This window comes from Micropterus salmoides, unplaced genomic scaffold (assembly GCF_014851395.1).
Source record: "Micropterus salmoides isolate LMB-PRFRI ecotype aquatic unplaced genomic scaffold, ASM1485139v1 Ms_hic_scaffold_9, whole genome shotgun sequence".
In the NCBI taxonomy this organism is placed as follows: domain Eukaryota; kingdom Metazoa; phylum Chordata; class Actinopteri; order Centrarchiformes; family Centrarchidae; genus Micropterus; species Micropterus salmoides.
Genome location: NW_024044681.1, coordinates 3,485,053 through 3,501,517, shown reverse-complemented (window position 1 = coordinate 3,501,517; position 16,465 = coordinate 3,485,053). Strand labels below are relative to the sequence as shown.

General features: G+C 43.9%; 1 protein-coding gene across 1 annotated transcript in view; it reads left to right on the top strand.

Annotated features, from left to right (window-relative positions):
- The window catches only part of LOC119896062 (uncharacterized protein KIAA0930 homolog), a 34,962-nt gene extending 19,177 nt beyond the window's left edge, over positions 1–15,785 (top strand). Inside the window, exons 4-10 of the mRNA XM_038709544.1 lie at positions 1,186–1,263; positions 1,351–1,452; positions 2,991–3,131; positions 3,502–3,690; positions 9,068–9,227; positions 9,351–9,506; positions 14,207–15,785. Coding sequence (XP_038565472.1) covers positions 1,186–1,263; positions 1,351–1,452; positions 2,991–3,131; positions 3,502–3,690; positions 9,068–9,227; positions 9,351–9,506; positions 14,207–14,247 — 867 coding nt within the window. The 3' untranslated portion in view covers positions 14,248–15,785. The remainder of the gene's footprint in view (positions 1–1,185; positions 1,264–1,350; positions 1,453–2,990; positions 3,132–3,501; positions 3,691–9,067; positions 9,228–9,350; positions 9,507–14,206) is intronic.
- The last annotated feature ends 680 nt before the right edge of the window (positions 15,786–16,465 follow it).

Below are 16,465 nucleotides of genomic sequence, written 5' to 3'. Positions count from 1 at the left end.
TTTAAAATTCCAGGCTGCATCTGGTGGATCCCAAATCTGAGCTGAGATTCTTGTTCACTTTAGGGTTGCACGATATTGCTTTTCTGTCCGTTCTTTTCTTTTAGTTTCTCTCTCTCTCAAAGTACGCACATGCATCACGTGGCGTGCTCCAAGGTGAATTTTTGTGTACTGGACCCGTGTGCTCACGCTCACACGTGACAGGGCAACTGGCCAATGAAACATGGTCATTCTACAGCTGTTTGAAGCGCGTCGCTCCACAAAATGAACAGAAGAGTTAATATATTGTTCACACTGTTAGAAACACATCAGGTCTGAACAAAAACACCGCAGTCTGAACTGTACTGCACTATAATTCATCATGATTAAAGATTAAACCCGAATATTACAGGTCACAAGTTTTGATGAGCATAAAATATCTTTTTAATGCAGATGATTTTTTTTATATTTGATGAATTTTAGAGATTTACAGACTTGAAGCATGTGGTGCGTGAGGACTTTGATTATCTACAGGAGAATACGGCCATTTGTGTTTGAGATACTTTGTCATTAAAAAGAAAACAACTTATTTTGGATATTTGTTACAAATTTCCAGGTTATTTCTTTGCAAGATGTTGAAAAACAGTCGATGTCCGTGTCTTTCGGCCAAACTGCTCGTGGAGAAGAAACTTGTGTCAGGATTTCGGTGTGATTGTGTAAAATGTACTAATTAGGCCTTTTTCTGTCTTACTGGGGGACACATGGAGGGACACACAGATAGATAACTACAGTATGTACTACCAACTTTTTACTACACATTTGTATGAATACTTTACTGCACTGTGGTTTCATTTACACTTAAACATTTGACAAAGCAGTGACGGAGAAGAAAAACATCAGCTCATGAGTGTAGCAGGAGATAAGGGAGCAGTGAGACCCAAAGGTTGGCCCAAAATAAAATGTTTTAATCTCAGCGACAACGCAAAATACTTTCTGTTTACAACACAGTTTAACTTTAACTTAAGACACTAAGCAAACTGAACAAAGCAGTAACAAGGTGGCGTTCAGTCAGCGCCCACGCAAGGATAGAAAGAAGGACAGGAAGCAGGAAACAATTACCGTATTTCAGTCTGACGGCAGGTAGATTTTGTGATTATTCTTTGTCCACTGACGCCAACAGTAACCTGAAATAACTCTGCTCTCTTGCAGCTGGACTACGTGGTGACGTGTGCCGTGTGCACGCGCTCAGACGCAGGAGATATCCACATCCACAAGAAGAAATGTCAGGTAGGAAGCCGGGCCAGCGTTTATCTGAGCGGACGTTAATGAAGCTGCCGACCTTTCATCCGTTCTGTCTGTCTGACCTTTTCACAGGAAGTGTTTGCATCTCCCAGCAAACACGCCATGGACAGCAAAGGAGAGGAGTCCAAGATGAGCTACCCGAACATCTTCTTCATGATCGACAACTTTGAGGAGGTGACGTTTCTCTCCCGACTTTAACCCTTTCTGAGCCACACGGCAGCCTGTGAAATGAGCAGAGTTCGGCTAATATGACTTATGTTACTTTCACACGCACGCTGTTTAGAGATGAATCCACTGGAACAATAATGAACCTGAGGAGTCGACAAGCAGCCAAACTGGAAACATGCAGCCTCTCAGACCAGAGGATGCAAAAATAAATAAAAATAAAGCAGGTCTCTCCCGACTAACTGATATCATTTTAGTTTCTTAAGGCCTCTGGCAGAAATAAACAAATAAAGCAGGTCTCGGAGTTTCAGCTGTGCTGCTTCAGGCGCTTCAGGAAATCACGTGTAGAATTGTTGGCGGTTGAAAGATTTTTGCTGGTCGAACAAAGTTGACAACGGACGACATGTTCTTTACACCTCAGACTGTGACACAATGACGGTGATGCGTCCAGCTGTGGGAAGAACGCCTCTCTCTCCTTCTGTCCTTCATTTAGCTGAGGTGAACATCAGGTCCGGCTTCTCAGCCTGAACTCGCTCTGACCTGCAGCACCGTCACGCGTGCACGTCAAGGATGGTGGTAACGCAGTAAAGCAGCGTAACTGGGATTAGTAACCGTAATCTTCTCTTTTTGAAATAGTAATCCTGAGTTTCAACTTGCGCCTTTGCATCTCCGCCGGGATATCTCGTCTCTCCTCGTCTTTGCATGTAATGGCGCCGCCCCCAACGCGCGCCTCGCATTTGGCCTGAAAGACGGTTACTGGAGTTTTTCAAACCTGCACTGCCCTGCTGTTCAAAGGGCAGAGACACTTCATCATCCAGCTGCTAACTAACAAGTTGTGATGTATTATTGCAGAGCTGCAACAATTAGTCCATTAACCGATTAGTTGTAAATTATTTTGATAATTAATGGCTTTGAGAAAAAATGTCTAAATTCTCTGATTCCAGCTTCGTAAATGTGAATATTTTCTGCTGCTTTTGCTCTTCGGTGGCAGTAAACTGAATATATTTGGGTTGTGGAGAAAACGAGACCTTTGAGGACGTCACCTTCAGCTTTGGGAAACACTGATCGACAGTTTTCACAATTTTCTGAACCTAACAGCTAATCAAGAAAATAATCGATAATGAAAATAATCGTTAGTTGCCGCCCTATAATACTGTAAGTTCAGATCAAATTGAGCTCGTAAACATGAAGGAGTGAAACGGACTGGGAGCAGCTCAGGGGTCGGATGGTTTACTGCGATTATTGAAGTATTGATCGGGTGTAAAAAGTACATTTGTTTAAAACTGCAGCAGCTGATTGGAGGTGAATGAAGCGTAAACCTGATGCTTTTAAAAACAAGCTCCTGCACTAACACCTCGTTTTATTGGCCGACTGGAGGGAAAAACACCAGATCAGAGTTTCCTCTGCTGGAAGTCAATAAGTGTTTAAAGTCGCTCGGCTGAACCCGACGGTCCCAGGCTGTTTGTCTCTGAACTTTATCACGAGTCTGCAGAGGCCCTCGTTCAAGGCCGGTAAAGGAAATCATTCCTCTTGTGGTGTTCGTGCAGGTGTTCAGTGACATGACGGTGGGCGAGGGGGAGATGGTGTGCGTGGAGCTGGTGGCGAGCGACAAGAGCAACACCTTCCAGGGCGTCATCTTCCAGGGCTCGATCCGCTATGAGGCCCTCAAGAAGGTCTACGACAACCGGGTGAGAAGCCGTCAGCTAAATGCTGTTCGCCATCTCGCTTGACTCAAACATGTGGATGACAAGTACTTTTATTGTTTGTTTTATTTATGAAAGGTTTTTTTATTACAACAGCAGAACAAGGTGGGGCAGAAGAAACAAAAAAGAAAAGTCCAAACGCGTCCTGCTCATTTATTTGCTCGATGTTGAAACAAACGGCTCCCGGAGAAGAAAGATTTTGGTGTGATGTACTAATTAGACCCTTTCTGTGTCACTGGGGGACACGTGGAGGGACACACGGATAGAAACTACAGTTTCTGCTACTTAGAAATACGGACAATATATTTGAGAGTCGAGGTGATTAAATCCAAATTTAACACTGTTTGTGCTGCAGGTGAGCGTCGCTGCTAAGATGGCCCAGCGGATGTCTTTTGGCTTCTACAAGTACAACAACATGGAGTTTGTGAGGATGAAGGGGCCGCAGGGCAAAGGTCACGCCGAGATGGCCGTCAGCAGGGTGCCGACGGGCGACACCTCCCCCTGCGGCACCGAGGAGGACCAGGTGTCCCCCATGCACGAGAGGGTGAGGAGCACAAACACCGTGAAACCCGAGACCTCAAGTACAACTTTTGTTATTTCCACTTTCTTTACACTCCTGTTTCCAGCTTTAGTCAAGTTATTAAACCGACCTGTTAAAGTTATTCTCAGGCCTCGTCCACACTTTAGCTGCGTGTCACAAATGATCTCCGTCTATTTTAGACCACTATTATTATTATTTTTGGAAACTTAACGCTGTGTTTCTTGGTATTACTGTGGAAAAGTGTTTATTTCTCTGAGGAACACACCGCGAACGTCTTCTGGTTCCACGTTTACAACAGGGATATTCTGTGTAACGCTAAAACCTGAAGCCCTGTTGCTCTGTTGGGGTTAACAGGTGAGCTTTCTGTCTGGTCACAGGTGTCGGTCAGTTTCGCATGAAATGAAACAAGCTGAATGCCTGAGAGCCTGAGAGCCTGACTGCGTTAGATTCTATTATATACTTTGAGTCCCGTTATATAAAAAGACATTTCCACCATAAATTGGAGCAGCATTTCAGCAGAATGCAGGAAATGAAGTGTTTAATGCTCAGATTCCTCTGGGGGAGGAGCCTCAGACCCCCCACTTCACTTATTAGTTAAATATAATGATAACATTTTCACATGGGAAACATTTGTTACCTGGGAAATGAATCAATATGTTGTCATTCAGTTATGTGTTTTTAACAACAACAACAACTACAATAAATAAATAAAATAAAAAAATTCAGAAAAACATCTTTTTTTTGATGGGGGGCAATAAAGGACCTGGATGATGGATAGAGGGGGGGCGCTGACCCAAAACCACTGATGCAGCAGATTGTCTTCTCCTGTCCTACTGTCCTTCTGTCCTTCTCTCTTACTGTCCTACTGTCCTTCTCTCTTACTGTCCTTCTGTCTTTCTCTCTTACTGTCCTACTGTCCTTCTGTCCAGTACTGCTGTCCTTCTGTCCTTCTCTCTTACTGTCCTTCTGTCCAGTACTGCTGTCCTTCTGTCCTTCTCTCTTACTGTCCTACTGTCCTTCTCTCTTACTGTCCTACTGTCCTTCTCTCTTACTGTCCTGTCTTCTCTTACTGTCCTTCTGTCCAGTACTACTGTCCTTCTGTGTTTCTGTACTGTCTCTCTCTTACTGTCCTTCTGTGTTTCTGTCCTTCTGTCCAGTACTACTGTCCTTCTGTCCTTCTCTCTTGCTGTCCTACTGTCCAGTACTACTGTCCTTCTGTCTTACTGTCCTACTGTCCAGTACTACTGTCCTACTGTCCTTCTCTCTTACTGTCCTACTGTCCAGTACTACTGTCCTTCTGTCTTACTGTACTACTGTCCAGTACTACTGTCCTTCTGTCCAGTACTACTGTCCTTCTGTCCTTCTCTCTTACTGTCCTTCTGTGTTTCTGTCCTACTGTCCAGTACTACTGTCCTTCTGTCCTTCTCTCTTACTGTCCTTCTGTCCAGTACTACTGTCCTTCTGTGTTTCTGTACTGTCTCTCTCTTACTGTCCTTCTGTGTTTCTGTCCTTCTGTCCAGTACTACTGTCCTACTGTCTCTCTCGTACTGTCCTTCTGTGTTTCTGTCCTTCTCTCTTACTGTCCTTCTGTGTTTCTGTCCTTCTGTCCAGTACTTCTGTCCTTCTCTCTTACTGTCCTACTGTCCTTCTGTCTTACTGTCCTTCTGTCTTACTGTACTACTGTCCTTCTGTCTTACTGTACTACTGTCCAGTACTACTGTCCTACTGTCTCTCTCGTACTGTCCTTCTGTGTTTCTGTCCTTCTGTCCAGTACTGTCCTTCTGTCCTTCTCTCTTACTGTCCTTCTGTCTTACTGTCCTACTGTCCTTCTGTCTTACTGTCCTACTGTCCAGTACTACTGTCCTTCTGTCTTACTGTCCTACTGTCCTTCTGTCTTACTGTCCTACTGTCCAGTACTACTGTCCTTCTGTCCTTCTCTCTTACTGTCCTACTGTCCAGTACTACTGTCCTTCTGTCTTACTGTCCTACTGTCCAGTACTACTGTCCTTCTGTCTTACTGTACTACTGTCCTTCTGTCTTACTGTACTACTGTCCAGTACTACTGTCTTTCTGTCCTTCTCTCTTACTGTCCTTCTGTCCAGTACTACTGTCCTTCTGTGTTTCTGTACTGTCTCTCTCGTACTGTCCTTCTGTGTTTCTGTCCTTCTCTCTTACTGTCCTTCTGTGTTTCTGTCCTTCTGTCCAGTACTACTGTCCTTCTGTCCTTCTCTCTTACTGTCCTACTGTCCTTCTGTCTTACTGTCCTTCTGTCTTACTGTACTACTGTCCTTCTGTCTTACTGTACTACTGTCCAGTACTACTGTCCTACTGTCCTTCTCTCTTACTGTCCTACTGTCCAGTACTACTGTCCTACTGTCTCTCTCGTACTGTCCTTCTGTGTTTCTGTCCTTCTGTCCACTACTGTCCTTCTGTCCTTCTCTCTTACTGTCCTACTGTCCAGTACTACTGTCCTTCTGTCCTTCTCTCTTACTGTCCTACTGTCCAGTACTACTGTCCTTCTCTCTTACTGTCCTACTGTCCAGTACTACTGTCCTTCTGTCTTACTGTCCTACTGTCCAGTACTACTGTCCTACTGTCCAGTACTACTGTCCTTCTGTCCTTCTCTCTTACTGTCCTTCTGTCCTTCTCTCTTACTGTCCTTCTGTCCTTCTCTCTTACTGTCCTACTGTCCAGTACTACTGTCCTTCTGTCCTTCTCTCTTACTGTCCAGTACTACTGTCCTTCTGTCTTACTGTCCTACTGTCCAGTACTACTGTCCTTCTGTCTTACTGTACTACTGTCCTTCTGTCTTACTGTCCTACTGTCCAGTACTACTGTCCTACTGTCCTTCTCTCTTACTGTCCTTCTGTCCTTCTCTCTTACAGTACTACTGTCCTTCTGTCTTTCTCTCTTACTCTCCTTCTGTGTTTCTGTCCTTCTGTCCAGTACTACTGTCCTACTGTCTCTCTCTTACTGTCCTACTGTCTCTCTCTTACTGTCCTTCTGTGTTTCTGTACTGTCTCTCTCGTACTGTCCTTCTGTGTTACTGTCCTTCTCTCTTACTGTCCTTCTGTGTTTCTGTCCTTCTGTCCAGTACTACTGTCCTTCTGTCCTTCTCTCTTACTGTCCTTCTGTCCTTCTCTCTTACTGTCCTTCTGTCCAGTACTACTGTCCTTCTGTCCTTCTCTCTTACTGTCCTTCTGTGTTTCTGTCCTTCTGTCCAGTACTACTGTCCTTCTCTTACTGTCCTTCTGTCCAGTACTACTGTCCTTCTGTCCAGTACTACTGTCCTACTGTCTCTCTCTTACTGTCCTACTGTCTCTCTCGTACTGTCCTTCTGTGTTTCTGTCCTTCTCTCTTTCTGTCCTTCTGTCCAGTACTACTGTCCTTCTCTCTTACTGTCCTTCTGTCCAGTACTACTGTCCTACTGTCCTTCTCTCTTACTGTCCTTCTGTCCAGTACTACTGTCCTTCTGTCTTTCTCTCTTACTGTCCTTCTGTCTTTCTGTCCTTCTGTCCAGTACTACTCTCTTACTGTCCTACTGTCCTTCTCTCTTTCTGTCCTTCTCTCTTTCTGTCCTCCTGTCCAGCACTGCTAGAGACGAATGAAGACCAGCAGAGATGTCTTTGCGTGGAGCGACGAGGTGGAACATAAATATCTGAAAACAGATCAAAGTTCTTTCCAAGACGTTTTGTGTGCAAATGAGGTGAAACTCATTTTATCAGGATATTTCTGTTCCACCCGCCTGCATGAACTTCTATCCTGCAGGCTTCATTAGAAAGACTTTAAAAGACTCCGTCTGGTGTTTCGCAGCCTGAATTTACAAACTTCCCGTCAGTCAGTTTACAAGCGGTGGAGGTTTTCAGCAGAACCGAGGAGCAGTTTCACTTCCTGTTTGTCTGCGGCTGTCGAGCAACAGAACAGAAAACCCCGAGAGGCGACGGCGGGCAGCACGACCACGCTCCGCACAAAGACGTGAAATCAGGTCACGATCAATAATGGATGCGGCCGACTGGATCATACATCTTTTAACAGTCTGTCCTCCAGATGGATCCTCAGAGCTCAGGAGGAAGTTTTGTTTTTACCAAATCATCTGCTGACTGACCGAAATCCAGTTTCTCCGGTTTCACACATCAAATCGATCAGAGAAACACGCCGGCCTGATCGTTCAGAGCTGAAATGATCATGTGATTATTATTATAATCGATTGAAGTCGTCGTTTAAGGGAACGTGCCAAACGTTTGATCCATTTAATTTACGCCACGTGTTCACCTGAGCTGCAACACGTGTCCATCAAATACACAAGTTTCTGTTGCTCAGGCCGCCACGTTGGTGTTGGGAGAAGTATTCAGATCCTGAAAACACTCCAATACGTATTATCAGCAGCATGTACATGAAGTACGAAAGTAGAAGTACTCATGTTGCAGTAAAATGTTGCTGTCAGTGTTTCTCTTTCCAGGGGTCGGCGCATAAGTCGTTAACATGGCGGGTCGGAAACAAAGTCAAGTTGTTTCAAATCCTCGCTTAGCTCAGCCGGTAGAGCGCGAGACTCCTGATGGGAGGGTTTCATGATCGATCCCGACATCCTGCTAAGATGCTTTTTTTCTCCCTCGTGAAACAAACTGATTAGAAGGACGCTTCTGCACATGCTCACAGTAAAGCGTGAGCTGCTCTGTGTGCGTCCTGGCGTTTGATCCGCATTTTACATTTCAGAACTTCTCAAAGTAAAAGCTGACTGATATAATTATAAGTGTCGATACGCTGACCGGGGGCGGCACGGTGGCCCAGTGGATATAGACCTGTCACTGTAGGGAAGCTGACAGGGGTGGGGATGGCGCAGTGGATAAGACACATGCCTGTAGGTCGTTTTGGATAAAAGCGTCATGAATAAATGTAGCTGTAGTTCCTTTAGGATACCAAACAGCGGTATCACCGCGAGACGGTCAGGGACCAGTTGTCTGTTATAAACAGCACCGAGCAAACTGAAAACGTCCTCCCAGAACCTCGTGAGCCCTGGAGTTCCATCAGCTGACATTAATCAGCGGCAGGAAAACGGCTCTGGCGTACGGGAGCGTCGGATTACATTTCTGGTTCACAATTCCCTCGATTTGGTTTAAAATTGTAATGGAGTTGCAGAGACAGAATTTATTCTGCTTCACATCCTGTTGGTTAGTTTAATCTGCAGCTTCCTGTTTCCAGCTGACACAGGGAGGAGTTTGTTTTCTCAGAACCTAAAGGAAGTCCTGCAGGTTTTCACTAACGCCTGCAGATGCGTGGGTAACCTGAAGCTGTCAGACATGCACTTCCACTCTGCCTCTGAGGCGTGCTGGGTATAAAGTGGAAACGTGACTCAGTATGTTGACGACGTGTCGTCCTCCAGGTGACGTCCTTCAGCACACCTCCGACCCCCGAGAGGAACCGCCCCTCCTTCTTCTCTCCATCGCTGAGGCGGAAAGTTCCCCGAAACCGAAACGCAGAGATGAAGAAGTCTCACTCGGCCAACGACAGCGAGGAGTTCTTCAGGGAGGAAGACGACGAAGGTGAAAAATAAACTGAGACGCAAACTGGCCGGCCCGGTTTTTCCTTCAGCGTCTGTTTTATTTCAGCAGGACTGTGTCGGCTTAAATCATCAGCGCTAACGATGAACCTGCTTTGTGCTTCAGATCTTCACACCACCACCAACCTCCGCTCCCGCTCTCTGTCGGGGACCGGACGCTCGCTGGTCGGCTCCTGGCTCAAACTCAACCGGACGGATGACTACTTCCTGCTCTACTCACACCTGACCTACGTCACGCTGCCGCTGCACCGCATCACCACAGGTCAGAGGTCACACGCCACAGGTCAGAGGTCACACGCACGCTGCAGCGCCTCAGGTCAGAGGTCACACGCCACAGGTCAGAGGTCACACGCACGCTGCAGCGCCTCAGGTCAGAGGTCACACGCCACAGGTCAGAGGTCACACGCACGCTGCAGCGCCTCAGGTCAGAGGTCACACGCCACAGGTCAGAGGTCACACGCACGCTGCAGCGCCTCAGGTCAGAGGTCACACGCCACAGGTCAGAGGTCACACGCACGCTGCAGCGCCTCAGGTCAGAGGTCACACGCCACAGGTCAGAGGTCACACGCACGCTGCAGCGCCTCAGGTCAGAGGTCACACGCCACAGGTCAGAGGTCACACGCACGCTGCAGCGCCTCAGGTCAGAGGTCACACGCCACAGGTCAGAGGTCACACGCACGCTGCTGCGCCTCAGGTCAGAGGTCACACGCCACAGGTCAGAGGTCACACGCACGCTGCAGCGCCTCAGGTCAGAGGTCACACGCCACAGGTCAGAGGTCACACGCACGCTGCAGCGCCTCAGGTCAGAGGTCACACGCCACAGGTCAGAGGTCACACGCACGCTGCAGCGCCTCAGGTCAGAGGTCACACCACAGGTCAGAGGTCACACGCACGCTGCAGCGCCTCAGGTCAGAGGTCACACACCACAGGTCAGAGGTCACACGCACGCTGCAGCGCCTCAGGTCAGAGGTCACACACCACAGGTCAGAGGTCACACGCACGCTGCAGCGCCTCAGGTCAGAGGTCACACACACGCTGCAGCGCCTCAGGTCAGAGGTCACACGCCACAGGTCAGAGGTCACACGCACGCTGCAGCGCCTCAGGTCAGAGGTCACACGCCACAGGTCAGAGGTCACACGCACGCTGCAGCGCCTCAGGTCAGAGGTCACACACCACAGGTCAGAGGTCACACGCACGCTGCAGCGCCTCAGGTCAGAGGTCACACACCACAGGTCAGAGGTCACACGCACGCTGCAGCGCCTCAGGTCAGAGGTCACACACCACAGGTCAGAGGTCACACGCACGCTGCAGCGCCTCAGGTCAGAGGTCACACGCCACAGGTCAGAGGTCACACGCACGCTGCAGCGCCTCAGGTCAGAGGTCACACGCCACAGGTCGGAGGTCACACGCACGCTGCAGCGCCTCAGGTCAGAGGTCACACGTGTTAATGCTAATATGTTTAATAATGGCTACACACAGTAAATCATGCTTAAAAAGTCGTCCTGCTTTCTACCTTAATGAAAATATTCAAGCCGTCTGTATTTATCTTGGCGTAGCCTGATGACAGATTACACAAAAACACAGACACACCTGCATTTAATAAGCAATAATTTATGGAACATCACAGATTTTCCTCCTAAATCATAATTTAATATTATAGACAACAAGGAAAGAATTTCTTTTTAAACAAGCTTTACTTATCGCAGTACTACCAGACTGAAATAAGAGACTTGTTTTATTTTTTATTTCTTGACTTACTCAGTTTCTCACTACTCAAGTGATTTTTTTAGTAAATACTTTTGTACTCAACAACTTTTTTGATCACTACTTTACTTCTACTTGAGTACTTGTTTTTGGCTACTCTACCCACCTCTGGTCACCAGTAACTATTCCTGCTTTACTAGTAACTATTGATTAGGTAGTCGTTAGTTATAAACTAATTGAAATCTACGGGGCTCTGCAGTTTAGATATCATCTGTTTCATTTTTACTGGAAAGAATTAAAATGTTACTATCAACAAGCCTTTTACTAGTAAAATACTTACCAGTAAGAATGAAAATGTTAGTAATATCCTACTAATATTTACTAGTTTACTGAATATTTAGTAGTGACTACAGGTACTAGTCTCCAACTAACAGATACTAGTTAGATGGAATAGTTGCTAGTACCGTAATATCTGAACTGCAGAGCCCCGGAGATTTCAGTGGCAAAAATATGTAATTAGTTTCTAGTAAAACCAAAAAACTACCAGGATCTAGTCAGCAGTTTCTAGTAAAACCAAAAATAACTACCAGGATCTAGTCAGCAGTTTTAGTAAAACCAAAAATAACTACCAGGATCTAGTCAGCAGTTTCTAGTAAAACCAAAAATAACTACCAGGATCTAGTCAGCAGTTTCTAGTAAAACCAAAAAAACTACCAGGATCTAGTCAGCAGTTTCTAGTAAAACCAAAATAACTACCAGGATCTAGTCAGCAGTTTCTAGTAAAACCAAAAATAACTACCAGGATCTAGTAAAACCAAAAAAACTACCAGGATCTAGTTAGCAGTTTCTAGTAAAACCAAAAATAACTACCAGGATCTAGTTAGCAGTTTCTAGTAAAACCAAAAATAACTACCAGGATCTAGTCAGCAGTTTCTAGTAAACCAAAATAACTACCAGGATCTAGTCAGCAGTTTCTAGTAAAACCAAAAATAACTACCAGGATCTAGTAAAACCAAAATAACTACCAGGATCTAGTCAGCAGTTTCTAGTAAAACCAAAATAACTACCAGGATCTAGTCAGCAGTTTCTAGTAAAACCAAAAATAACTACCAGGATCTAGTCAGCAGTTTCTAGTAAAACCAAAATAACTACCAGGATCTAGTCAGCAGTTTCTAGTAAAACCAAAAATAACTACCAGGATCTAGTCAGCAGTTTCTAGTAAAACCAAAAATAACTACCAGGATCTAGTCAGCAGTTTCTAGTAAAACCAAAAATAACTACCAGTAGCTAGTCAGCAGTTTCTAGTAAAACCAAAAATAACTACCAGGATCTAGTCAACAGTTTCTAGTAAAACCAAAAATAACTACCAGGATCTAGTCAGCAGTTTCTAGTAAAACCAAAAATAACTACCAGGATCTAGTCAGCAGTTTCTAGTAAAACCAAAAATAACTACCAGTAGCTAGTCAGCAGTTTCTAGTAAAACCAAAAATAACTACCAGGATCTAGTCAACAGTTTCTAGTAAAACCAAAAATAACTACCAGGATCTAGTCAGCAGTTTCTAGTAAAACCAAAAATAACTACCAGGATCTAGTCAACAGTTTCTAGTAAAACCAAAAATAACTACCAGGATCTAGTAAAACCAAAAATAACTACCAGGATCTAGTCAGCAGTTTCTAGTAAAACCAAAAATAACTACCAGGATCTAGTTAGCAGTTTCTAGTAAAACCAAAAATAACTACCAGGATCTAGTCAACAGTTTCTAGTAAAACCAAAAATAACTACCAGGATCTAGTAAAACCAAAAAAACTACCAGGATCTAGTCAGCAGTTCTAGTAAAACCAAAAATAACTACCAGGATCTAGTTAGCAGTTTCTAGTAAAACCAAAAATAACTACCAGGATCTAGTTAGCAGTTTCTAGTAAAACCAAAAATAACTACCAGGATCTAGTCAGCAGTTTCTAGTAAAACCAAAAATAACTACCAGGATCTAGTCAGCAGTTTCTAGTAAAACCAAAAATAACTACCAGGATCTAGTAAAACCAAAAATAACTACCAGGATCTAGTCAGCAGTTTCTAGTAAAACCAAAAATAACTACCAGGATCTAGTCAGCAGTTTCTAGTAAAACCAAAATAACTACCAGGATCTAGTCAGCAGTTTCTAGTAAAACCAAAAATAACTACCAGGATCTAGTCAGCAGTTTCTAGTAAAACCAAAAATAACTACCAGTAGCTAGTCAGCAGTTTCTAGTAAAACCAAAAATAACTACCAGGATCTAGTCAGCAGTTTCTAGTAAAACCAAAAAAACTACCAGGATCTAGTCAGCAGTTTCTAGTAAAACCAAAATAACTACCAGGATCTAGTCAGCAGTTTCTAGTAAAACCAAAAATAACTACCAGGATCTAGTCAACAGTTTCTAGTAAACCAAAAATAACTACCAGGATCTAGTCAGCAGTTTCTAGTAAAACCAAAAATAACTACCAGGATCTAGTCAGCAGTTTCTAGTAAAACCAAAAATAACTACCAGGATCTAGTCAGCAGTTTCTAGTAAAACCAAAAATAACTACCAGGATCTAGTCAGCAGTTTCTAGTAAAACCAAAAATAACTACCAGTAGCTAGTCAGCAGGTTCTAGTAAAACCAAAAATAACTACCAGGATCTAGTCAGCAGTTTCTAGTAAAACCAAAAAAACTACCAGGATCTAGTCAGCAGTTTCTAGTAAAACCAAAAATAACTACCAGGATCTAGTCAGCAGTTTCTAGTAAAACCAAAAATAACTACCAGGATCTAGTCAGCAGTTTCTAGTAAAACCAAAAATAACCAGGATCTAGTCAGCAGTTTCTAGTAAAACCAAAAATAACTACCAGGATCTAGTCAGCAGTTTCTAGTAAAACCAAAAATAACTACCAGGATCTAGTCAACAGTTTCTAGTAAAACCAAAAATAACTACCAGGATCTAGTCAACAGTTTCTAGTAAAACCAAAAATAACTACCAGGATCTAGTCAGCAGGTTCTAGTAAAACCAAAAATAACTACCAGGATCTAGTCAGCAGGTTCTAGTAAAACCAAAAATAACTACCAGAATCTAGTCAGCAGTTTCTAGTAAAACCAAAAATAACTACCAGGATCTAGTCAGCAGGTTCTAGTAAAACGGGAATAGTTACTAGTACCTAGTAATTAAGTCCTAGTAGCAAGTAGTAAGTTGTAAGGACTAAATGTCAGCGGGTTCGCCGTAGACTCACTGTGGTCGTTTCGTCAGATATCCTGGAGGTCCGGCAGAAGCCCATCCTGATGACATAGCAGAGCTGGACTCAGAGCGTCACTACCAAGTGCCTCCTGCATCAGGCCACTGAGACCACAGCAGCGCCGCCCGGTGGCCAGAGCGACCACCGAACACCTGAAGACGAGTCGGAGGAGACGACCCGAACGCAGAGAGACTCTGTCAGAGGGGACGACAAACCAACCAGCCATCCGAGAAGTGCCTCTTCTTCTTCTTCTCTCTTTCAGTCCCCTGCTGGGTCCAAGAGGTCGTCTCCACAGAAACGGGCCTGGCGTCAGGATCACATGATGTTTAAAGTATTGTTAAAAAAAAAAAAAAAAAAGGCTTTGGCTGAACTCTGACCGGAAGGTGAGGGAGGTGGAGAACGTGCGTGTTCCTGTAAATATCCTGCTGCTTTACTCACTGAGACGCCTTGACCGAAGGTTCTGCTTTCGACACGTACGAACCGCGTGGAGTTATTCTTTTTGTAAAATATTTACACTCAAGACGGCGTGAGGCGTTTTTTTTTTTGTATGAGAGGAAACGGTAAATGTGCACAGCTTCCCTCCTATAACCGGGCGAAGCGGGGGTCGCATCCCCTCCCCGTGTTTATTCAGACACGTTCACAACAGGAAATGGATTACTAGTCGCTCAGTTAACACATTTATTGACTCGTAAGTATCTGAAAGTCACCAGTGTTCATCACAACTTTGACTTCATGCTGATTATTCTGTCAGTGCTCCAATACCAACAGTAAGAAGCACACGAGAACCTGTAACCAGCACTTATTTGGTACTTTTTACTGTTTTTCTGTGATGATCAGCAGATTCATTTTCTTTTGCTCAGCTACCTGAAACATAATCCAGTTCACAGCAACAAGTAGAATATGACAACTACTTAAACAAGAACAACATGTATCTGGTAAAACTTTTATTAAAATATATATTAAAAAATATATAAAAATGACTTAAATCAAAATAAAATCATAATTTTACAAGAAATAAAAGAACCACTTTATTCTCATGTTGTGAAAGTAAAATCACAGTTTTGGGTTTTTCCCTTTAAATATTCCAACTGGCTTCAACGTTTCTGTGGCTCTTCTGATCAGTCGGTCCCAGCTGGGTGCTTTTATATGAGTGTAAGCCCCGCCCTTCAGGTGGACCGCCACAGGACCTTATTTAGGAAAAAATATGTTCAGTAGTCAACGGCGAGAGACAACTAATGTTTTGATCCCGTTTGATTTGTGTCCTGAGCTACACACACGATGTTTGTCAAAAAGATAATTTAAAGTCAAGAAAGTCGCAGTTTGTCATAAAACGGTTGAAGTATAAGACTAACGTGACAGAAGCTAAAATCACCGATGCTAATCTTACTGATGCTACAATCACTGATGCTAACGTGACAGAAGCTAATGTTACTGATGCTAAAATCACCGATGCTAATGTACTGAAGCTAACGTGACAGAAGCTAATGTTACTGATGCTAAAATCACCGATGCTAATGTACTGAAGCTAACGTGACAGAAGCTAATGTTACTGATGCTAAAATCACTGATGCTAATGTGACTGATGCTAACGTACTGAAGCTAAAATGACATAAGCTAATGTTACTGATGCTAATGTTACTGATGCTACAATCACCGATGCTAATGTTACAGAAGCTAACATCACTGAAACTATTACTGATGCTAAAATCACTGATCCTGACATTACTATAGCTAAAGTCACTGTAGCTAACATTACTGTAGCTAATGTGACTGAAACTAATGTTACAGAAGCTAACTTCACTGAAGCTAACATGACAGAAGCTAATGTTACTGATCATTAGCTTCACTGACAATAAATCACCAACAAATCCCTGACGGTAACATCACTGAAGCTAACGTGACTGAAGCTAATGTTACAGAAGCTAATGTCACTGAAACTGTTACTGATGCTAAAATCACTGATGCTGACATTACTATAGCTAAAGTCACTGTAGCTAACATTACTGTAGCTAATGTGACTGAAGCTAACATTACTAAAGCTAACGCTAAAGAGCTTCCATGTGTAGATGACGTGATGAAAGAACCAGGAGTCGTTGGAAAAACACATCAAGTGAGAAAAATCTGTGCGTAGAACGCAGCTAACTTACCTAGCTAGTACGTTAGCTTACAATGTATATTGCACGAGACGAGAGGTAGTTCATCGAGCGGTTTCAAAACTAACTAATCTTTTCCGTTTTACAACAAACTAAGACTTTCTTATATTTAAATTTCTT